The sequence below is a fragment of the Heterodontus francisci genome, chromosome 19 (genome assembly GCF_036365525.1).
Source record: "Heterodontus francisci isolate sHetFra1 chromosome 19, sHetFra1.hap1, whole genome shotgun sequence".
NCBI lineage: Eukaryota > Metazoa > Chordata > Chondrichthyes > Heterodontiformes > Heterodontidae > Heterodontus > Heterodontus francisci.
The window spans coordinates 16,595,059-16,618,656 of NC_090389.1; the positions used below are offsets into that span (position 1 = coordinate 16,595,059).

The 23,598-nt window shown below is 44.7% G+C and overlaps 1 protein-coding gene across 1 annotated transcript in view; it reads right to left on the reverse strand.

Moving 5' to 3' along the window:
• dnah1 (dynein, axonemal, heavy chain 1) overlaps positions 1–23,598 on the reverse strand; it is a 697,254-nt gene that overhangs the window by 528,562 nt on the left and 145,094 nt on the right. The window contains exon 20 of the mRNA XM_068051405.1: positions 9,230–9,483. Within this exon, the coding sequence (XP_067907506.1) occupies positions 9,230–9,483 (254 nt within the window). The remainder of the gene's footprint in view (positions 1–9,229; positions 9,484–23,598) is intronic.

The window sequence follows — 23,598 nt, forward strand, 5'->3', positions numbered from 1 at the left end:
ACTAATCCCCATATTCCCTACCGCATCCAACCTTCCCTCAATTCTCCTACCACCTACCTACACTAGGGGAAATTTACAATGGCCAATTTACCTATCAACCCACAAGTCTTTGGCTGTGGGAGAAAACCAGAGCACCCGGCGGAAACCCACGCAGTCACAGGGAGAACTTGCAAACTTCACACAGGCAGTACCCAGAACCGAACCTGGGTCGCTGGAGCTGTGAGGCTGCAGTGCTAACCACTGCGCCGCTCCATTGCGCAGGTACAGCGCCATTTTTAACGGGCTTGGAGCCCTTCCACTTAATTAAAATTTATTCAAAAGAAATTAAATAAATGTTTCTAGTCCCTCTCCCACCCCCGAAATAACCATACGATTCATTCCTTGCCCTCTCACCACCCCCCCATAAAATACCTACCTTGTGCACCTGTCCTTTCCCCGCCAAAGTTCACAAGCTTTAATCTTTACCCCTTCCCTCCATCCCCTACACCAATCAAATCATTCTGACACTGTTCCCCCCCCCCACCACCTCCCGCAGTGAAAAACCTACCTGTTGTTCCCTCCCCACCAGTGTCTCACCTCAGATTCCCAGACAGGTATCTGAAGGCGCAGGAGTGCCGGCCACCAGCACCAATATCGGAGCAGGACGGATGGCGGGAGCAGGTAAGTAATTCATTCATTTATTTGCACTTTTTAAATATGCAGATTTTGCACCCATCGCCGAGCGGCAGGGGGCCTGCCAGGAGGCCTCGCCGCCGCCGGAAATATTGGGCCAGGCCTTCCCGGCGTCAAGGCCCGTGGCAGGCCTCTGCTAGAAGCATTTTCTGCTATCCCCCCACCCACCCTCACCACAACACCCGACGTCAGGGGTTATAAAGTCTAGCCCAATGACTTTGTTTTATCCCATATTTAATTGGAGCAAATTTCTGTTCATTAGTACTGGATATCAGAGATGCAGTCTGACAATTTAGAGACAGTGAAGGGGTCGAGAGAGGTGATGGTGAAGTACAGCTGGGTACTATGGAAACTGATGCTGTATTTTTGGATGATGTCACCGAGGGGCAGCATATGGATGAGAAATAGGAGGGAGCCAAAAATAGATCCTTGAGGAACACTAGAGGTAACCATGCGGGAGAGGGAAGATTTTCTGGCTGCAATTGGATAAATAAGAATGGAACCAAACGAGTGCAGTCCCAGCTGGACAATGGTGGAAAGATGTTGGAGGAGGATGATGTAGTCAACCGTGTCAAACATTCCAGACTGGTTAAAAGGATGAGGGGTGGTTTACCTTTGACACAATTACATAGGAGATCAATTGTGATTTTGATTAAGAATTATTTTAGTACTGTGGCGGGGGCGGAAACCTGATTGAAGGGATTCAAACATGGAGTTCTGGTAAAGATGGGAACGGATTTGGGAGGTGACAGCACGTTCAAGGACTTTGGAAAGGGAGGTGGGAAATGGGCATTAGTTTGCAAGGATGGAAGGGTCAAGGGTTTTTGTTTTGAGCAGGGGAACATGGGGAGATGGTGGCAGATTTGAAACAGAGGGGGACAATACCTGGAGGAGAGAGAACCGTTAACATGAGCTAACATGGGAACCTGGAAGGAAAGATTGGGTGGTTGGCAGTTTAGTGGAAATAGAATCGAGGGAGTAGAAGCTAAGTTGCGTGGACAAAATGACATGGAGAGGGCATGAGGGGAGACAGGAAAGAAACTACAGAAAGATTTAGGTTCAGCGCGAGAGTGGGGGGAAACTTAGAGGAACTTGGCCTGGTGAGCTATTGGAAGGGAGGGAAGCAGCAGCGACAACTAATGTGATAGTCTTCTTTGTCACTAAGATTGAGACTATTAGCTCCTTGCACTTCTTGGAGGTGAAGGTGAAGAAGACAGGGGAGGGGGTTCTAACAAGACAGTTTGCAACTGGAAAAAGAAGCTGGGAGCTATTATTTCATTCCAGGATGATCCTGGGGTAGTGAGCAGTTTTGGCAGACGAGAACATGAAATTCCCCACAATCTCCTTTGCTCCAAGGAGAGCAAACCCATCTTTTCCAACCTAACCTTGTAACTAAAATCCCCCATCCCTGGAACCAATCTGGTAAATCTCCTCTGCACCATCTCAAGGACCCTCACATCCTTCCTGAAGTGTGGTAACCAGAACTAGACGCAATACTCCAGCTGGGGCCTGACCACAGCTCTATAAAGGTTCACCATAACTTCCCTGCTTTTGTACTCAATGCCTCTATTTATGAATCCCAAGATCCCATATGATTTACTAAGCACTCTCTCAATATGTCCTGCCACCTTCAAAGATCGATGCACATGCACCCCCAGGTCCCTCTGTTCCTGCACACTCTTTAGAACTGTGCCATTAAGTATATATTACCTCTTTCTATTATTTCTGCCAAGATGCATCACCTTACATTTGTCAGTATTAAATTCCATGTGCCACGTCTCTGCCCATTCTTCTAGCCTATCTACATCCTGTTGCAGGCGGTTCATATCATCCTCACTGTTTGCCACATCTCCAAGTTTGGTGTCAACAAATTTTGAGATTCTACTCCGTATTCCAAGATCCATGTCAGTAATATATGTGTCAAAAAAAGCAGTGGTCCCAGCACTGACCTTTGGGGAACAGCACTGTCTTCCATCCTCCAGTCTGAAAAGCAACCATTTACTACGACTTGCTGTTTTCTGTCCATAAGCCATTTTATTTTATCCAACTGGACACCGATCCTCCCATTCCATGAGTCACAATTTTCTTAACCAGCCTTTTATGTGGGACCTTATCAAATGCTTTCTTAAAGTCCATATAAATAACATCCACTGCATTTCTTTCATCAACCTTCTCTGTTATTTCATCAAAAAATTCAATTATAATTGTCAAGCATGATCTGCCTTTTACAAATTCATGCTGGCTCTCCTTAATTAATTTAAACCTCTAAGTGTCCGTTGATATTTTCCCTGATTATAGTTTCTAAAACCTTAGTCACCACTGATGTTAAACTAACTGGCCTATAGTTGCTAGGACTGTCCTTACACCCTTTCTTGAATAAGGGTGTCACATTTGCCACTCTACAATCCTCTGGCATCTCCCCCGTATCCAGGGAAGATTGGAAGATTATGGCAAGCCCTTCCACTATCTCCACCCCCACTTCCTTTAGCAACCTGGGATGCAAGACATCCGGACCAAGTGACTTATCTACCCTAAGTATAGCCAACCTTTTTAGTACCACTGCCCCTCTCAATTTTTATCCTATCCATTGGCTCTACTCTCTTTGCTTCTACTGATATCTTGTCAGCCCCCATTTCCTTAGTGAACACTGCTACAAAGTACTCATTAAGTATATTAGCCTTGCCCTGCACCTCAAAGCATATATTACCCTCTCTGTCCCTAATAGGTCACACTGCTCCTTTTACTCCTCGCTTACTATTTACATGCCAGTAGAAGATCTTTGGTTTCCCTTTTATGTTCAATGCCATTCTATTTTTATATTCTCTCTTTGCCAGCCTTATTTTCCTCTTCACCGCCCCTCTTAACTTATTGTATATGGCTGGTTCTGACCTGATGAATTCACCTGACATGCATCAAACACCCACTTTTTTTGTGTCATCAACTCTACCTCCCTCATCAACTAAGAAGCCCTGTTCTTGCTTTCCCTACCCTTCAACCTTGTTGGAATGTTCCTAGCCTGTACCTGAAGCATCTCTTCTTTAAAGGTAATCCATTGTTTTGATACAGCTATTCCTGCCAGCCTTTGGGTCCATTCTACCCTGACTAGATCCCTTCTCATTGCATTGAAATTAGCCCTTTTCAATCTAGACATTCTACCTTATTTTGTTCCTTGATGTGGGCATCACTGGCTAGGCCAGCATTTATTGCCCATCCCTAATTGCCCTTGAGAAGGTGGTAGTGAGCTGCCTCCTTGAATGGCTGCAGTCCTTGGGGTGTAGGTACACCAACAGTGCTGTTAGAAAAGGAGTTCCAGGATCTTGAACCAACGACACTGAAGGAAAGGCGATACAGTTCTAAGGTCAGGAAGGTGTGTGGCTTGGAGGGGAACTTGCAGGTGGTGGTGTTCCCATGCATCTGCTGCCCCCATGCATCTGCTGCCCTTGTCCTTCTAGGTGGTAGAGTTCACGGGTTTGATAGGTGCTGTCGAAGGAGCCTTGGTGAGCTGCTGCAGTGCATCATGTAGATGGTATACACTGCTGCCACTGTGCATCGGTGATGGAGGGAGTGAATGTTGAAGATAGTGGATGGGCTGCTGATCAAGCAGACTGCTTTGTCCTGGATGGTGTCGAGCTTCTTGAGTGCTGTTGGAGCTACACCTATTCAAGTGGACAGCATTCCATCACACTCCTGACCTGTGCTTTATAGATGGTGGACAGGCATTGGGGTGACAGGAGGTGAGTTACTCACTGCAGAATTCCCAATCTCTGGCCTTCTCTTGTCGCCACAGCATTTATGTGGCTGGTCCAGTTCAGTTTCAGATCAATGGTGACCCCCAGGATGTTTATAGTGAGCAATTCAGCGATTGTAATACCATTGAACATCAAGGGGAGATGATTTATTTCTCTCTTGTTTGAGATGGTCATTGCCTGGTACATGTGTGGCACGAATATTACTTGCCACTTATCAACCCAAGCCCGGATGTTGCTCAGGTCTTGCTGCATTTCTACACAGACTGCTTCTGTATCCAAGGAGTCACGAATGGTGCTGAACATTGTGCAACCATCAGCGAACATCCCCACTTCTGATCACACTGCACAGTGGTGCAGCGGTTAGCACCGCAGCCTCACAGTTCCAGCGACCTGGGTTCAATTCTGGGTACTGCCTGTGTGGAGTTTGCAAGTTCTCCCTGTGTCTGCGTGGGTTTCCTCCGGGTGCTCCGGTTTCCTCCCACCACCAAAAGACTTGCAGGTTGATAGGTAAATTGGCCATTATAAATTGCCCCTAGTATAGGTAGGTGGTAGGGGAATATAGGGACAAGTGGGGATGTGGTAGGAATATGGGATTAGTGTAGGATTAGTATAAATGGGTGGTTGATGGTCGGCACAGACTCAGTGGGCCGAAGGGCCTGTTTCAGTGCTGTATCTCTAAATAAAATAAATAAATTATGATGGAGGGAAGGTCATTGATGAAGCAGCTGAAGATGGTTGGGTCCAGGACACTACCCCGAGGAACTCCTGCTGTGATGTCCTGGGACTGAGATGATTGACCTGCAACAACCACAACCATTTTCCTTTGCACTAGGCATGACTCCAACGAGTGGAGAGTTTTCCCCCTGATTCCCAATGACTCCAGTTTTGCTAAGGCTCCTTGATGCCATACTCGGTCAAATACTGCCTTGATGTCAAGGGCAGCCATTCTCACCTCACCTCTTGAGTTCAGCTCTTTTGTCTATATTTGGACCAAGGCTGTAATGAGGTCAGGAGCTGAGTGGTCCTGTCAGAACCCAAACTGAGCGTCAGTGAGCAGGTTATTGCTGAACAAGTGCCGCTTGATAGCACTGTTGACAACACCTTCCATCACTTTGCTGATGATTGGGAGAAAACTGATAGGGAGGTAATTTGTCCTGCTTTTTGTGCACAGGACATACCTGGGCAATTTTCCACATTACCGGGTAGATGCCAATGCTGTAGCTGTACTGGAACAGCTTGGCTAGCGGTGCAGCAAGTTCTGGAGCACAAGTCTTCAGTACTCTTTCCAGAATGTTGTCAGGGCACATAGCCTTTGCAGTATCCAATACCTTGAACTGTTTCTTGATATCACCTGGAGGGAATCGGATTGGCTGAAGACTGGCATCTGTGTTGCTGGGGACCTCAGGAAGAGGCCGAGATGGATCACCCACTTGGCGCTTCTGGCTGAAGATGGTCGCAAATGCTTCAGCCTTGTCTTTTGCACTGATGTGCTGGGCTCCGCCATCATTGAGGATGTGGATATTTGTGGAGCCTCCTCCTCCTGTCAGTTGTTTAATTGTCCATCACCATCCACGACTGGATGTGGAAGGACTGCAGAGCTTTGATCTGATCTGTTGGTTGCCTGATTGCTTAGCCCTGTCTATTGCATGCTGCCTTCGCTTTTTGGCACGCAAGTAGTCCTGTGTTGTAGCTTCACCAGGCTGACACCTCATTTTTAGGTATGCCTGGTGCTGCTCCTGGCATGCCCTCCTATATGCTTCATTGAACCAGGGTTGGTCCCCCGACTTGATGGTAATGGTGGTGGGAGATACGCCGGGCCATGAGGTTTCAGATTATGGTTGAATACAACTCTGTTGCTGCTGATAGCCCAGAGCGCCTCATGGATACCCAGTTTTGAGTTGCTAGATCTGTTTGAAATCTATCCCATTTAGCACAGTGGTAGCGCCACACAACCTGATGGTGAGTACCCTCAATGAGAAGATGGGATTTCTGTGCGGCAATAACCCTTACCAATACTGTAATGGACAGATGCACCTGCGACAGGTAGATTGGTGAGGACGAGGTCAAGTAGATTCTTTCCTCTTGTTGGTTTCCTCACTACCTCGGACTTGGCCAGATCAGTGAGTAGTGATGTTACCGAGCCACTCTTGATGATGGACATTGAAGTCTCCCACCTCGAGTACATTTTGTGCCCTTGCTACCCTCAGTGCTTCTTCCAATTGGTGTTCAACATGGAGAAGCACTGATTAATCAGCCGAGGTGGGGTGGGGGGGTGGGGGTTGCGCACAGTAGGTGGTAATCAGCAGGAGATTTCCTTGCCCATGTTTGACCTGATGCCATGAGACTTCATGGGGTCCGGACTCAATATTGAGGACTTCCAGGGCAACTCCCTCCTGATTGGATACCACTGTGCTGCCACCTCTGATGGGACAGGGCATACCCAGGGATGGTGGTGTCCGGGACATTGTCTGCAAGATATGATTCCATGAGTATGACTATGTCAGGCTATTACTTGACCAGTCTGTGGGACAGCTCTCCCAATTTTGGCACAAACCACCAGATGTTAGTAAGAAGGACTTTGCAGGGTTGACGGGGCTGGGTTTGTCATTGTCGTTTCTGGTGCCTCGGTCAATGTCAGGTGGTCTGTCCGGTTTCATTCTTTTTCTTTGAGTTTGGAGCAGTTTGATACAATTGAGTGGCTTGCGAGGCCATTTCAGAGGGCATTTAAGAGTCAACCACATTGCTGTGGGTCTGGAGTCACATGTAGACCAGACCAGGTCAGGACGGCAGATTTCCTTCCCTGAAGGACATGACTGAACCAGATGGGTTTTTACAATGATCGACAATGGTTTCATGGTCACCACTCGACTTAGCTTTTAATTCCAGATTTATTAAGTGAATTCAAATTCCACCATCTGCCTTAGTGGGATGCGAACCCATGTCCCCAGAGCATTAGTCTGGAGCTCTCGGTTACTAGTCCAGTGACTATGCCACCGCCTCTCCCGGGAGGCAACACGCCATCCTGGATTCACATCTGCAGCCACAGAAACGCCTGTCTATTCCCCTGACTATCAAATCTCCTATCACTATCACTCTTTCAATCTTTCTTGTGCTCCCCTGTACAGCTGATCCACCCGTGGTGCCATGGCCTTGGCTCTGGCTGCACTCCCCAGATGAACCATCATTTTCCACCTGTTGGAGAGTGATATGCACTCAGGGGTCTCCTGCACTCCTTGCCTGTTTCTTTTTGACTGTCTGGTGGTCACCCATTCCCTCTCTGCCTGCATGCTCTTTAGCTGTGGGGTGACCACATCTATAAATGTGTTATCCACGAAACTCTCAAACTCATGGATGCTCTGCGGTGATGCCAGCTGCTGCTCAAGTTCCGAAACCCAGAGGTCAAGCTGCTGCAACTAATGACACTTCCCACACATATGGTTATCCAGGCCCTCAGAAGCATCCTGGAATTCCCACATAGCACAGGATGTGCATTGCAGAGGCTGCAGCAACACTGTCATTCCTTTATCTATTAGATAATAAACTTTGGTACTACAACTAAACCCTGCTACTAATAAACCCTGCTGCTACTAATACTAATAACCCTTCCAATAGTAATAAACCTTGCCAATAGTAATAATAACCTTACTACTGCTAATAATAAACCTAACCAATACTAATCTACTTTACCACTATTAGTACACCCTACCAATACCAAAACATTACCAATAATATTAATAACCTCACCAACAGTAATACACTTTACCAATAGTAACAGTAAGAACTCCCAGCCAATCTAATAAGCTGTACTACTATTATTAAACCTTACTACAGCTAATAAAATCTTACAATTACTAAAATTACAAAACTAAAGTTTTGAAAGATGAATGAGAAAAATACTCACCAATCAACTACCTGTTTTCCTGTGATGTCACACTGATTACGCAGTCGGTTTGCTGCTCGTTGGTCCCGCCCTCACCCTCTCTCTCTCTCTCTTTCCAGCCGCCGCTCTTTTAAACTGCTTGTTGCTCCAGTTCTCTCTCTCACCTCCTGCCACGGTTCTCATAAACTGCTCACTGGTCTCGCTGTCTCCCTCTCTGGGACCAAGTACCAAGTGTTTTCTATAAAGACATTTACCTCCAATATGATGCTATCGCTGTCCCAGTAAAGAACTGGTATAGCCTCTTCTGGAGGGCATGCAGAGAGCGAGTACCCACCACACCAGCCGGTAACGTCTTCCAGAAGCTCACTACTCTCTGGGAAATGAATAACTGCATATCATCCCGTCTATTCTTACCCTTACATAGTTTAAACTTATGTCCCAGACCCTACCCAGTTGCCTCCTCCAGGACCAGAAGTGGCCACCGGTCCCAGTGGTGCTGCTCGTACTGCTGAGCTGCCAGTCCTCTGTCTGGCTGGCAGCTCTTGGGGTGGGATCTTATCCCTTAAGTTAATTATCTGCCCATCATTGAATTTGGCCAGGGGTCCGATCAAGGGCCAAGGTGGGTCACGCTCCCCCCCCCCCACCCGCTACCCCCACCTTCCAGCCTGTTGCTGGGGTCCCCGTCACATAAAATCCAGCCCTACATTTTCCAAGTAACAATTTGTCATTGTGTGGCCCATTGCCCTAGTGCATCTAAATCTTTTTGCATTTGATTGCACATTCAATAACTACAACTTTTTGGCTGTGGGATTGGAACCAAATTCCTAATTCAGCATATTAAATTCTGACTGATACCACAACATTCTATTTTGTGAATTAACCTAGTATAAGTTACCAAAATGGTTTCTGAAAGTCCTGAGATACCTACCTGTTCTATGGCATACTCCTTTCCAGCTAATTCTGCTACCTTGGCAATGGCCTCTATGTGATCTTGAAGATTCATGTCCAAACACCGTGCAAATGTCAGGTTAGCCTTTGGCTTGATTGTTATTTGGATCTGCTCTGAAATTATCTCCCAGTGTCTGTTTCGCATGCCTGGATTCCGGAGTGCTTGAATCAGTGGGATGTATGGCTTAAATCCCTCAACCATTGATCGGATTTTTATTGCAACGTCTGCAAGACCTGTAAGCAGTAAAAGAATGCTAGTCTGAAAGGGTTACAAATAATTGGCAGATTTCTGAATCTTGGGGGTGAGCCCAGAATGAGAAAGAGTCAGAAAATCCATAAACTACCATGGTTTACATTGTCACTTCATGAAAATTAATCAATTCTCCAATCATACTTATGTCTTTATTATAATCTTCATGCGTATTATATTATCATCTCTTTTGCCTAGCTGTCCCCCTACTATTACTTCTCTCTGCTTTGGTTCATTCCCCATTACTGGATTCAATAGCAAATCTCTTGTTGGGCTTTTTACTGGGTGAGAAAGGCGTCCTATAGATATTGTAGGAACTCCATTCCGTTATCCCCTTTACCAACCTCTTCTGTCCAATTAATGTCAGGGTAGTTGAAATTCTCCCAGGATTATTATTCTCTGTTTTTTACTCAATTCCTTAATTTGTCTGCATATTTCTTCCTCCATTTCCCTTCCACTATTAGGTGGTCTGTTAATTACACCTATTAGGGTGATTGATCCTTTATTATCTTTTATCTCTATCCATATGGATTCTATTTTTGTCTTGCTGATAGCTGCGTCCCTTTTCTCTATTACCATTATGTTATCCCTACCAAGGACAACTACTCCATCTCCCCGTTTTCCTTCTCTATCTTTTCAAAATATATTCCACTCAGCAATGTTTCATTCCCAGACCTGATTTTTCTGTAGCCATGTCTCAGTAATTCTTACAATGTTTGGTTCCTCTCAATGCACGATTGCCTCCAATTACTTATTTTATTACAGACACTGTGTGCATTGCTGTACAGACATTTTAACTCATTTTACTAGGATTTCCTCTCACTTTATGTTTAACCATCTTTTCAGATTCCTGTTCTATAACTATTTATTACCTTGCCATTAATGTCCTCCCTTAATTTATTCTTTCCTATATTATCATTTCCTACTTCTCTACATTTGGGCTGCTTACATTTCCTTTAGATACCTCCCACAACTTACTAATTTAAAGCCTTTGCCACCTCCCTATTTACCCTTTCTACTAGGACATGGATCTCATGCCAGTTCAAGTGGAGCCCTTCCAATTGGTACAGTTCCTTCCTGTCCCAGAACTGGTGCCAATGTCCCATGAAAAAGTGGTGGTGAGTCACCTTCTTGAACCGCTGCAGTCCATGTGTTGTAGATACACCCACTGTGCTGTTAGGGAGAGAGTTCCAGGATTTTGACCCAGCGATAGTGAAGGAATGGCCAAATAGTTCCAAGTCAGGATGGTGTGGGACTTGCAGGGGAACCTGCTGGTGGGTGCGGCCTTGTTTTTCTGGTGGTAGAGGTCACGGGTTTGGAAGGTGCTGTCGAAGGAGTCTTGGCGAGTTATTGCACCTTGAAGATGGTACACACTGCTGCCACTGTGCGCCAGTGGCGGAGGGCGTGAATATTTAAGGTGGATGGGAGGCCGATCAAGCGGGCTGCATTTTTCTGGATGAATTCGTGCTTCTCGAGTGCTGTTGGAGCTGCACTCATCCAGGCAAGTGGAGAGTATTGCATCACACTCCTGACTTGTGCCTTATAGATGGTAGATAGGCATTGGGGAGTCAGGAGGTGAGTTACTCGCTGCAGAATTCCCACCCTCTGACTTGACCTTGTAGTTACAGTATTTCTATGGCTGATCCAGTTAAGTTTCTGATCAATGCTAACTCCCAGGATGTTGATAGTGGGGGATTCTGCTATGGTAATGTTGTTGAACATCAAGGGGAGATGGTTAGATTCTCTCTTGTTGGAGAGGGTCATTGCCTGGCACTTGCATGGAGTGAATTTTACTTGCCACTTATTAGCCCAACCCTGAATGTTATCCAGGTTTTGCTGCATGTGGGCACTGATTGTTTCAGTATCTGAGGAGTTGCAAATGGTACCGAATACTGCGCAATTATTATTAAGCATCCCCATCTATGATGGTGGGAAGGTCATTGATGAAGCAGCTGCAGATGGTTGGGCCTAGGACACTACCCTGAAAAACTCTTGCAGCAATGTCCTAAAGGCTGAGATGACTGGCCTCCACCACTTCCTCAACCACTTCCTGAATAGACTTGACAATTCCAATGCTCTCTTGGCTGGCCTCATCTTTACCCAAGATAAACTTGTGCTCATCCAAAAGCAGCTGTCGGATCTTAACTCACACCCAGTCTCGTTCACCCATCACACTTGTGCTTGCTGACCGACACTGACTACCGGTCCAACAATGTCTCAATTTTAAAAACCTCAATTTTTTTCAAATCCCACTCTGGCTTTGTCTCTTGCAATCTCTGCAATCTCTATAAGCCCTATAAGCATTTGAGATTGCAGTGCTCCTCCAATACAAACATCTTGTGCACTTCTGATTGTAATCACCCCATCATTGACAGCTGTGCTTTCAGCTGCCTTGGCCCTAAGCGCTTTAATTTCCTTCCTAAATTTTGTTGCCTCTCTATACTTCTTTGATCAAGGTTTTAGACATCTGCCAATTTTTATTGATAACACTCTTGTTAAGCAACTTAGTACATTTGCCTATGTTAAAAGCACTATATAAATGCAAGTTGATGTTGTTTAGGTGAGAGTTCCACATGCTAACCATTCTCAGTGTAAAGAAATTTCTTCTTATTTCCCTATTAGATTTATTCATAACTATTTTGTATTTTATGGCCACTAGTTTCGGTTTTTCTCACAAATGGAAATATTATCTCCAAATCTACTCTGTCCAGTCCACTCAAAATGTTAAGGATCTTTCTCAGGTCACCTCTAAGTTTTCTCTTTTCTAAAGAGAAAAGCCCCAACCTGTTCAATCCTTCCCAATAGCTGTAATCTCTTTGTTCCGGTACCATCCTTGTAAATCTTGTTTGCACGTTCTCTAGTGCTTCCGCACCTGTCCATTTTTACATGCTCTTTTTATAACTGGTTTCAGCTGAGTTTCTCTAGCCTCGGGAAGCCTGGCACGTAAAAGGAGATAAGAGCCAGATCCGTAAGGTCCTTTACAGTGCCTTTAGAGCAATGCCTGTGGGCAAGGAGGGGCAGGAGTGGCTTTCTCCGGGCCCAACAAGCTTACCTCCTTCCCTTGTCTGATCACCAAGACCCCCCAATCGCCGCCTGCCTCCTCGCTCTACCCTGCTCCCCGCAATCTCTCCCCACCTCCATGCTCTCCGTAATCACGATGTGCATCCCCACAACTGCAGTATAAGGGTCTGAAAGGGTTAATCTCGAGAGAGTGTAAAGAATACCTCCTACCATGATGATGTAAGAGATCACATGTGAGAGACTGGAAGCTAGATGCAGTGTGGCTTTTGAGGAGTCACTCTAACTAGTATGAAGATGTACATAGTTATACTTTAAAAAATGATAATGTTCCAACTACTCCAGACTAAAGAACCTCTCTAAGATAGACTAATAAAGGTGGCAGTGTACCAAACAAACATACATTATATGGTGATCAGCGGTGAAATCGAGATCAACAGGGGTTCTTACCATCCTACACCCAGAAGAAGAATTTGAAAGAATTTAAAGAGGGCTGACCTGAAAAAGTGTCAAAACTGCAGGACTCGCGAGGAGGCTGGAGAAAAGCTCTAGAGCTCCAGACACAGAGAGTTGGGGAATCGGCGGTAGGAATCCGGTCCAGCGAGCGCAGGCTTCGAGTCGGAGAACGAAGCAAAGTTCAAGGATCTGGTGAGCAACGCTGAAAGAGGGTAAAAAATCCGTCCATAACGGTACTAGGCAGGCAGCTTTGGGAAAGTCCCTGGTGAGGGCTGGTCAGAAGTCTGCGCCATTACACATGGCATCCAGAGCGATAAAAAAAAAGCAAGCAATGAGGCTGCAAATACTCGACTGACTACAAGAAGGGAGTTAAAGGAGTATACCAATAATGCTATAAAATGGAGTTTGAAATAAGGAGGGAAGTAATCCTTAGTCTAGCGGCGAGATTTTAAAGGCAGAAACAATGGCCATAGCAGGAATCAGCGCAGAGTCGAAGCAGCGTGGAAGACTTTTGATACTGGAAGGAAAAACACAAAAGTGAAAGTGAAACAAATTGAAGCAATGGAGCTTAAATTCTCAATTCCAGAAAGATTTGGACACATGGAAGGACCAAATCAAATCCAAAATTGGTCACTCTGGCAAAAAGGGTTTCTCAGAATTGCTTCCAAATTGGACAGCCAGTCTGGAGCAGAACGAGTTAATACTTTATTGTATGCTATTGGGGCTAAAGGCCTGCTCGGGTCTGCAAAAGAAAACCCGACCAGAGCCCGGCAGAACCACATCCGACCCGAGTCCTTCCATTTTGTCCCGGATCCGACCTGACCATCAGTTAACTTACCTTCCATTTTTCACTTTGTTGCTGATCTGCACAAGCTTAAAATAACTGTAACAAAATTACCTTTCAAGTCAAAAGCGTGTCCGACCCGACCCGAGTCTGAATGCCAGTCCCGGAAGTGCAACCCAACCCGACCTGAGCCCGACACATGCTGTCGGGTCCCGTCGGATTCGGGTCGGGTAGCAGGCCTTTAATTGGGGCTATAGCAGATGATGTTATTGCAAGACAAGGTATTAATGCGTTATCTTCCAAATTCAATAAAGTTTTAAAAGCTTTTGATTCTTATTTCAACTTGCAGAGCAATAAGATTTAAGAAAGAGCAAAATCAACAGAAGGATACAGATACAGGATGAAATTGTTGATGTTTTCATCAACGACCTATACAGGCTTGCTGAAGGATGGAAATATAGACACCTTAAAGCATAATTAATAAGAGACCACATTGTAGTATGTATTGCTGATGAATCCATATCAGATTTATTGCAGTCTGAAGAAGACCTCACCCTGGACAAAGCTATTCAATTTGAGAGACAAGCAGAGGTCCGGAAGGACAACAGAGCAATCCTGAGAGGTGAAGAAAGACCTTGGTTCAGGAAACCACCAGCAACCATACAGTTCCTTAACCAGAGGACTGTGAAAGATGCACCAGAAAAAAAGATACACTGAGGGGGAGAAGAGGAAGCAAAAGGCGCCATTAAACACTGCAGCGATGTGGTGCCAGAAGTAGCCACAGGCGCGAACAGTGTCCTGCAAACACAGCAGAATACTTCCACTGTAAGAAAATAGGGCACTTTGGTAAAATGTGCCAAATTAAAATATCTACTTCCACAAGTTCTAAAGAAAAAGCATTCAAGAATAGAGTGGTTAACGAAGTTAAACAACCTCCGTCAGAAGAGCAATTAAAACACTTTTTTGGTGAGATCAATGATCCTAGTCAGACATTTTGGTCTGCAGATATATATGTCACCGGACAAATCACTAATTTTAAACTCAACACCAGAGTAAGTGTAACGGTCGTATCAGACAAACAGCCATGGTTATCAACACATTTTCTGCAACCAACAGAAACTCAGTTACGTGTCCCAGGAGGGTTTGAACCTGAAGTAAAGGGGAAGCTACAGGCAACACTCCAGTACAAGCAAATATTAGAAATATTGTATGTTATAAAAAATCAGAAATTCTCTCTCTTAAGTAGAAGAGCTTATACTGAACTTCATCTTATAAAGAAAGTAGAAGTTAAGCAACAAGAATCCGGGAGTCACTTCCAAGAGGAATTTCTGAAATTATTTACTGGTCGAGGGAGACAGAAGACCGAATATAGTATAACATTGCGGAAAGATGGTAAATCAGTTTTTGTCTTTTCATGCCTAGGAAGATTCCGCACCCACTAATGAAGCAAGTCCAACATCAACTAGAAAACATGGCCGGGATGGGAGTCATTTCTCCTGTTACAGAACCAGTTACTGTTCCTAAACCTAATGGTGGTCTTCATATTTGTGTAGACTTAACTTAATAAGACTGTGGCACGAGAAGTCCATCCAATGTGCTTAGTGGACGCAAGCTTGGAAAAGTTATCCAAAAGTACTGTGTTTATGAAGCTTGATGTGAATAGTGGCTTTTGGCCAGCTCCATTGGATAAGAAGTCAAGGTTATTTGTCAAACTTCATTACTCTGGAAGATTTTGTTTTTACCATCTACCATTCGGTATCATGTGAGTACTGAAAATATTCCAGACGACTATGTTGAATATTCTGCAGGACCTTGAAGGTGTAATATGCCATATGGACAACATCTTTGTTCATGGAGAGTCCATTGGAGAACATAATCTAAGGGTTAGAGCGGTTTTGAATCATCTGCAGGATGAAGGCCTAACACTTAATGAGAAGTTTGAGTTTTCAAAAACATCCATTCGTTTTTTAGGGCACATTGTCAGCAGTAGCGGCATAATGGCAAACCCACAAAAGACGAGAGCCATTAACGAATTTCTACTTCCTATTTCAGTCCAATAAATTCATCAGAGGCAGATGCAAGATAAAGAATGCATCTATGTCCGACAATATTGCAAGCAAGGTTGGCCACAACAGAATCCTAGTGGAAAGAGGATGAAAATCTTTGAACACAGAAGACACTTCACAATAGTGGATGATATTTTGGTATACGATAAGAGATTGGTGATTCCAGAGTCACTCCGGGGATAGATAGTGCTGGAGAAAATACACCAGGGTCATGTAGGCATAATTAAATGTAGGAGACATTTACTGAGACTGGTGGAGAGTTTTGAATGAGGAGCTACATGTTTGTAATCTTTTTACTCTCTACAATAAATGCGAAACTGAGTAGGGCGGCACAGTGGCGCAGTGGTTAGCACCGCAGCCTCACAGCTCCAGGGACCTGGGTTCAATTCTGGGTACTGCCTGTGCGGAGTTTGCAAGTTCTCCCTGTGACCGCGTGGGTTTTCGCTGGGTACTCCAGTTTCCTCCCACCGCCAAAGACTTGCAGGTGATAGGTAAATTGGCCATTGTAAATTGCCCCTAGTGTAGGTAGGTGGTAGGGAATATGAGATTACTGTAGGGTTAGTATAAATGGGTGGTTGTTGGTCGGCACAGACTCGGTGGGCCAAAGGGCCTGTTTCAGTGCTGTATCTCTAAATAAATAAAATAAAGATAGGTTCCAGTATCATCATTCTACATGCTTTCTGGAATTAACAAACAGGACACTGTGATGGACAGTAAGAGGTAAGGTAAGGTGTGGGACTGCTGTTGAATGGTAAATTGGGGTTGCTTTCACTGATACTGCAGTTGGATAAGCCAATCATGACAGCCCAGGCATGTTTTGGTTGCTTTCTCCCTTCCTCCTCTTTATGCTTTCTCCTCCTCTGTATACCTTGGGGCAAAGGCTGTGCCCTCATGAAGGCGAGGTTGTGCACGATCATGACCCACACTCTGGAGAGTACTGCTGGGCTCCTCCAGAGTGAAACAGGCAATGGAAACGTTGCTTAGAATCACAGAAAGTTTATAAGCACAGAAAGAGGCCACCTGGCCCATCATGTCTTTGCCGGCTGGAAAAAAGAGCTACCCAGCATAATCCCACTTTACAACATTTGGTCCATAGCCCTGCAGGTTACAGCACTCCAGATGCACATACAGGCACCTTTTAAATGAGATGAGGCCACATGCCTCCTCCACCCTTTCAGACAGTGAGTTCCAGACCCCCACCACCCTCTGGGTGAAAAATTGTTTCCTCAAATCCCCTCTAATCCTTCTGCCAAATCATTGTAAATCAATGTCCCTAAGCACTGACCACTGCTGAGGTAAATAGGCCCTTCCCATCCACTCTCTCCTGGCCCCACTCAATTCTGTACATTTCAATCAAATCTTCCCTCAGCCTGCTCTGTTCCAAGGAGAACAACCCCAGGCTCTCCAATCTTTCCTCACAGCTACAATTTTCCAGTCCTAGCAACATCCTCACATCCTTGTAAATCTCCTCTGTACCCTCTCGAGTGCAATTACATCCTTTCTATAATGACGTCACCAGAGTTGCACACAGTACTGAAGATGTGGCCTAACTAATGTTTTACATAGTTCCAGCATAACCTCCCTATTCTTGTATTCTATGCCTCGGCTAATAAAGGAAAGGATTCCATATGCCTTTTTAATTACCTTATCAAAAAAGGAAAAAATTAGCAAAAACAAACAGAGTCAGGAGAATTTATAATGGGGAATAAGGAAATGGCAGAGAAGCTAAACAAATACTTCATGTCTGTCTTCGCGGCGGAAAATACAAAAACCTCCGAGAAATAATGGAGAATCAAGGAACTGGTGTAAACGAGGAACTGCAAGATAGTAATACTGAATATTGCTGAAAATAGAGACATGTAGAGACATGTTGTCGAAGCTTTTTGTCTTGCACTCATCAGGACAATCCGCAAAAATACCAATGTAAGGGAAAACAACAACTTTATACTGTATGAGAAGAGAGTGCTGATTGCTTGACAACTGAACTCTGATTGGTAGAGGCATTGCCATGGAGAATGCACCAGTTAACGGTGACTAACGGTTAACTGCCAAGCTTTGTTTGAAATTTAAACCAGGCAGCTTTACTCTGATTGGCGAAGGCATTGCCCTGAGGAACGAAACAGCGAATTAAAGCCCTGTTACCTGACCCGAACTCAACGGGATCCGACGACATATGTCGGGGTTCGGGGTGGGTCAGGCCCCTCATCCGGGTCCAGCTTTCGGGGTCGGGTCGGGCCGGGCCGGACACAAATGGTAAGTGCTCTGCTGGTAAGTACTGAAATTTTAAAAACTTACCTGAGCTGGGAGTCCAAGACGAAACGGAGTCTGCGCAGTGAGCGAGTGACGTCATCACGCATGCGCTGCAGGTTCAGTGTCAGGAAGGTAAGTAAAGGGATGGTCAGGCCGAGTCAGGCTCGGGCTCAGGTCTGGTCGGGCTCGGGCACGGGTCTGCTGTAGTTCGGTTGGGTTCGGGTTGGGTTCTTTTTCCTGACCTGAGCAGGCATTTACAGCAAATGACTGTTACTTATTTTGTCCAGCTGAAACAGGCACAATGTTTGTACATTTTCTTTCTATCTGCAAGGAACAGGGCCCTGTGTATCAATATATGTAGCTTCCAGTACGTGCGAATGCATCAAAAGGCAAGCCGTACTGACAATCTCAAATCGGTTGTCAGCGTACATCTGAGCACACTGTGGATTATTTAGCAAATGTTGTCCAATCGCAGAATCACATCTAATGTTGGACACTGTGTTTTGAGTTTTGCAAGCATGGGCTGGTTGGGTACGGCGTTTACCTTGGCCGTTGTGAACAGCAGAAGAAACATGTTCTTTGATTCAAAGACTGGCGGATTGTAAGGTTCGGCCTATATACCTAGCATCACACTGGCATTGAAATTCATACATCACATTACTCATTTGTCTCATAGGCAAGACATCTTTTTGGCTTGATGGCAGCATCCTGTTTGTGGCGAACACCAAATGTGTAGCTACTACATAATAGCAGTGTGAACCAGCTAGCTTCCTTCACCTGTTGTTCAAATGTTTGGGATACATGACTCTTCCAGGGTAATTTGAGGTAGACTGGGACAAAAATGATGGCCTTAGGCCCGTTCATAAGTTTGCATGATATACAGCAAGAAATTATCTGATCAGGGTAGCCATTGTCACGCAGGATGTCTTTGATTCACCTTATTTCAGCATCAAGCTTGCATGGTGAGCAAATGGCTTGGGCCCTATTTACGAGGTTGCCAATATGGCCAATTTTATAGCGCGTGGAACTGTAAGAATCCCAACGCGCGTATTGACCAGTGTAGGTAGGTTTGCGGTAGACCGTGGTAAAGAACCCCTGAGCAGATTTCTCAACTAGTACGTCAAGGCAAGGACTGCTCAATTTCAAAGGTGAATTTGAGCGCACGATGGAGCCCCTTAAGATGCGTAAGGAAATTATTGCACGTAGCTGCGGATTCAAATATATCAAACGTATCATCTACATATCGGAAATATGCAAGAAGTAGGAGGTTAGGTGTCATTCCCTCAAAGATATGTTTCTCCTGGAACCCAACAAAAATGTTTGCAAGAGCCGCACAAAATGAATTGGCCAAATGGTTGGGCGAATTGTTACAACCAGTTTTGAGCAAGTTCTCCGCATTAACGGTGAAGGATTTCTTCACATTTGCGAAGACCATACAGGACTTGCATATCAATAGCAATGCCGTGTCTATGTGCTCACTTGACATTGCTCACCTATTCACCAATGTACCACTTAAGCAAGCCATAGATATTTGTGCTGCAGCACTATATCATGGCAATCTAGATCCGCCACCATTGCGTAAATCAGTACTCATTGAACTTATGAACTCGGCAACTCATGCACTTGAGGTAAATTTTAACAACAGCATGTATGCCCAAATAAATGGTGTTGCCATGGGATCCCTTCTAGGCCCAGCTCTCGCAAACATCTTTGTTAGGTTCCATGAGAAATGTGTCTTTGAGGGAATAACACCCAACCTCCTATCTCTTGCATATTTCTGATATGTAAATGATATGTTTGCTATATTTGAATCCGCGTTGCATGCAATAATTTCCTTACACGTCTTAATGGGCTCCATCCTGCTTTCAAATTCACCTTTGAAATGGAGCAGTCAAATGAGCTACCTTTCCTCGACGGACTAGTTGGGAAATCTGCTAATGGGTTCTCTACCACAGTCTACCGTAAACCTACCTCCACTGGGATTCTTACAGTTCCACGCGCTATAAGATTGGCCTTATTGGTGTGAGAATAAGAAATACTGAAATGTTGTTTCTACAGCTTGTGGAAAGTTACCAAGAAGTCATTTGTGCACAACATAATGAAATCACTGAAAAAGAGAACTGATAAGGATATGTAAGTGGAGACCTTAAGACAGTACATCACTGACAAAGAGAACTGATAAGGGTATGTAAGTGGAGACCTTAAGACAGTACATCACTGACAAAGAGAATTGATAAGGGTATGTAAGTACAGACCTTGGGACAGTACATCACTTAAAAATTGTGCTTAGGCAGATCAAAGAGAAACAGCAAGAGTTAGAACAAAGGATGTAGTGAATAAGAAACTGCCCCACTAAGATAAAGGCTGACAGCTGCAAGTTAAAACACACAATGGAGAGCCAAATAAGGTAAAACAAAAACAAGAGTTAGGGGCTAGAAAGTTAGAGTAGGGGGAGAAGTAAACAGAGGAGGAGACTGTAGCAACCATAGGATAGGTTAATGTCATAATATGTTATAACCAAGAATGTAAAATAAAGGCGTGGACAAATGGATTTGTATTGTATAAACATGAACTGAATATATTGATCGGTGTGCCTGCTTGTAGGACACCCGATCTTGCAAGAACGTTAAATAAACTTACTTCTTCAGAGTTTGACTTGGTGTAAATTATTATCAAGTGGGCTACGTTTCTCACAATTGGGGGCTCGTCCGGGATCTCTTCATCATTGCCGGGACCGCGGCCGACGACAGACAAGAAGACGCGTCCCGTTAATTTAAAAACGGTCTCGTTTCTCTCGTTGGTAGCGGACCCGAGTAATTGACTGAAAACGATCCTAGGGAAGTCACTCTGAACGAGTATTTAGTGCGGCAGGTACACGTGAAGTCAGGCAACTCCGTGCACGGACCAAGGTAAGAAAAACGACTTTTAAGTATTATCTTGGTGACTTATGGTTAACTGTAGGATAAGACCTTCTAAGTACCAAAAGTCCTTGAGGAGTGAATTTTACAGTCCTGCAGTATAAGACCCTTCAGCTAGGAGGTGAGTACTGTATGGTATAAGACCCTTCAGTTAGGAGGTGAATACCGTAAGGTATAAGACCCTTCAGCTAGGAGGTGAATACCATGGGGTACAAGACCCTTCAGTTAGGAGGTGAATACTGTGGGGCAGTATAAGACCCTTCAGCTAGGAGGTGAGTACTGTATGGTATAAGACCCTTCAATTAGGAGGTGAATACCGTAAGGTATAAGACCCTTCAGCTAGGAGGTGAATACCGTAGGGTACAAGACCCTTCAGCTAGGAGGTGAATACTGTGGGGCAGTATAAGACCCTTCAGCTAGGAGGTGAGTACCGTAGGGTATAAGACCCTTCAGTTAGGAGGTGAATACCGTAAGGTATAAGACCCTTCAGTTAGGAGGTGAATACCGTAAGGTATAAGACCCTTCAGCTAGGAGGTGAATACCGTAAGGTACAAGACCCTTCAGCTAGGAGGTGAATACTGCCGGGTATAAGACCCTTCAGTTAGGAGGTGAATACCGTAAGGTACAAGACCCTTCAGTTAGGAGGTGAATACTGCCGGGTATAAGACCCTTCAGTTAGGAGGTGAATACCGTAAGGTATAAGACCCTTCAGCTAGGAGGTGAATACCGTAAGGTATAAGACCCTTCAGCTAGGAGGTGAATACCGTAAGGTATAAGACCCTTCAGCTAGGAGGTGAATACTGTAAGGTATAAGACCCTTCAGCTAGGAGGTGAATACCGTAGGGTACAAGACCCTTCAGTTAACCATGGGAAATAAATCGTCTAAAAAGGAAGACGATGGGAGACAAGGAAAGTCTGCCGGCAACATCCCTCCAGAAAGTCCATTGGGACGGATGTTGGAGTATTGGGATTTAGAGTCAAAAACCAAGGAGGAAAAGACCCAAATATGATCTAAGGACAGCAAGAAGGACCACCCCTAAACCCGACGATAACGATGACGATAGAGACAGAGAGTCTCCTAAGACAATGATGCCCTTGAGAGAGGTACCAATAGGAAATAATGAAATTGGATTTGTTAGTGCACCATTAACGTCAGGAGAGGTAAGAGTGTGTAAAAAGGAAATGAAAGTCCTCATAGAAGACCCCTGAAAATTTGGGAAAGAGAAAACCCTCCCGGGGTAGGGGGAAACGAACCAGCTGAACAAAAATACCCTAATCAAGACCCGCAGTGGCAGAACAATAATATCGGCCATAGGGGCCAGATGAAAGACCTTAGAAATCTGATAGTAAAAGGCATTGTTGTAAACAAGTAGTTGAAGCCCCTGCAAAACTTATGCCTTTACAGAGTTACCGCAGGCCCCTCTTATGGCACAAGCAGGCGACGTATTGAGTGCGACCCCTCTGGGTGTTGAAGGCTGTTTTTAGACAAATAGAGACCATTAAAGGCACCTAGGTGGGATCAAGGGATTGATTTTTAAAAATGTTTTGAAGAATCAAAGGGGGGACTGTGAGAACAGAATTTAGATTTTAGAATTTTTAAGAACAGAATTACATGGGAACATTTAAGATGAAACAATTAATCAGTCATGTATTGCTAACAAGCTAGCTTCAGTGCTGCAGGGAGGGACAGCTTATCAGAAATGACGTCATAACTTCAGGGCTGCAGAGGCAACTTGGCCTTGCCGGGGGGGGGGGGGGAGGGGGGAAATAGAAAGAGAGAAAGAGAGAAAGAGAGAGAGAGAGAAAGAGAGAGAGAAAGAAAGAGAGAGAGAAAGAGAGAGAGAAAGAGAGAGAGAAAGAGAGAGAGAAAGAGAGAGAAAGAGAGAGAAAGAGAGAGAGAGAGAGAGAGAGAGAGAGAGAGAGAGAGAGAGAGAAGAGAGAAAGAGAGAAAGAGAGAAAGAGAGAAAGAGAGAAAGAGAGAAAGAGAGAAAGAGAAAGAAAAGAGAAAAGAGAAAAAGAGAAAAAGAGAAAAAGAGAAAAAGAGAGAAAGAGAGAAAGAGAGAAAGAGAGAAAGAGACATTGTACTTCAACAGCACTCTTCTTATCACCCAGACATGACAATCCTAGGGAAAAGTTAGAATGAAAAACATACCGACCAGGCTAATACACACCCCCTTGTTAGAGGGTGGCTCAGCCTACCCTTCTGATTCAGCAGTTGCTGAGTTTTTTTATATTTGCTTTTATATTATACTGTTTAAATGTTATTTGAGTAAATAGATCCACATAATCCTAGTGAATATATATAATCATATATAAGTTGATCAGTAGACAGAAATGCTCCATCCATCAATATTGGCGACCACGCTCTGGAAGTGGTTCAAGAGTTCACCTACCTAGGCTCAACTATCACCAGTAACCTGTCTCTAGATGCAGAAATCAACAAGCGCATGGGTAAGGCTTCCACTGCTATGTTCAGACTGGCCAAGAGAGTGTGGGAAAATGGCGCACTGACACGGAACACAAAAGTCCGAGTGTATCAGGCCTGTGTCCTCAGTACCTTGCTCTACGGCAGCGAGGCCTGGACAACGTATGCCAGCCAAGAGCGAC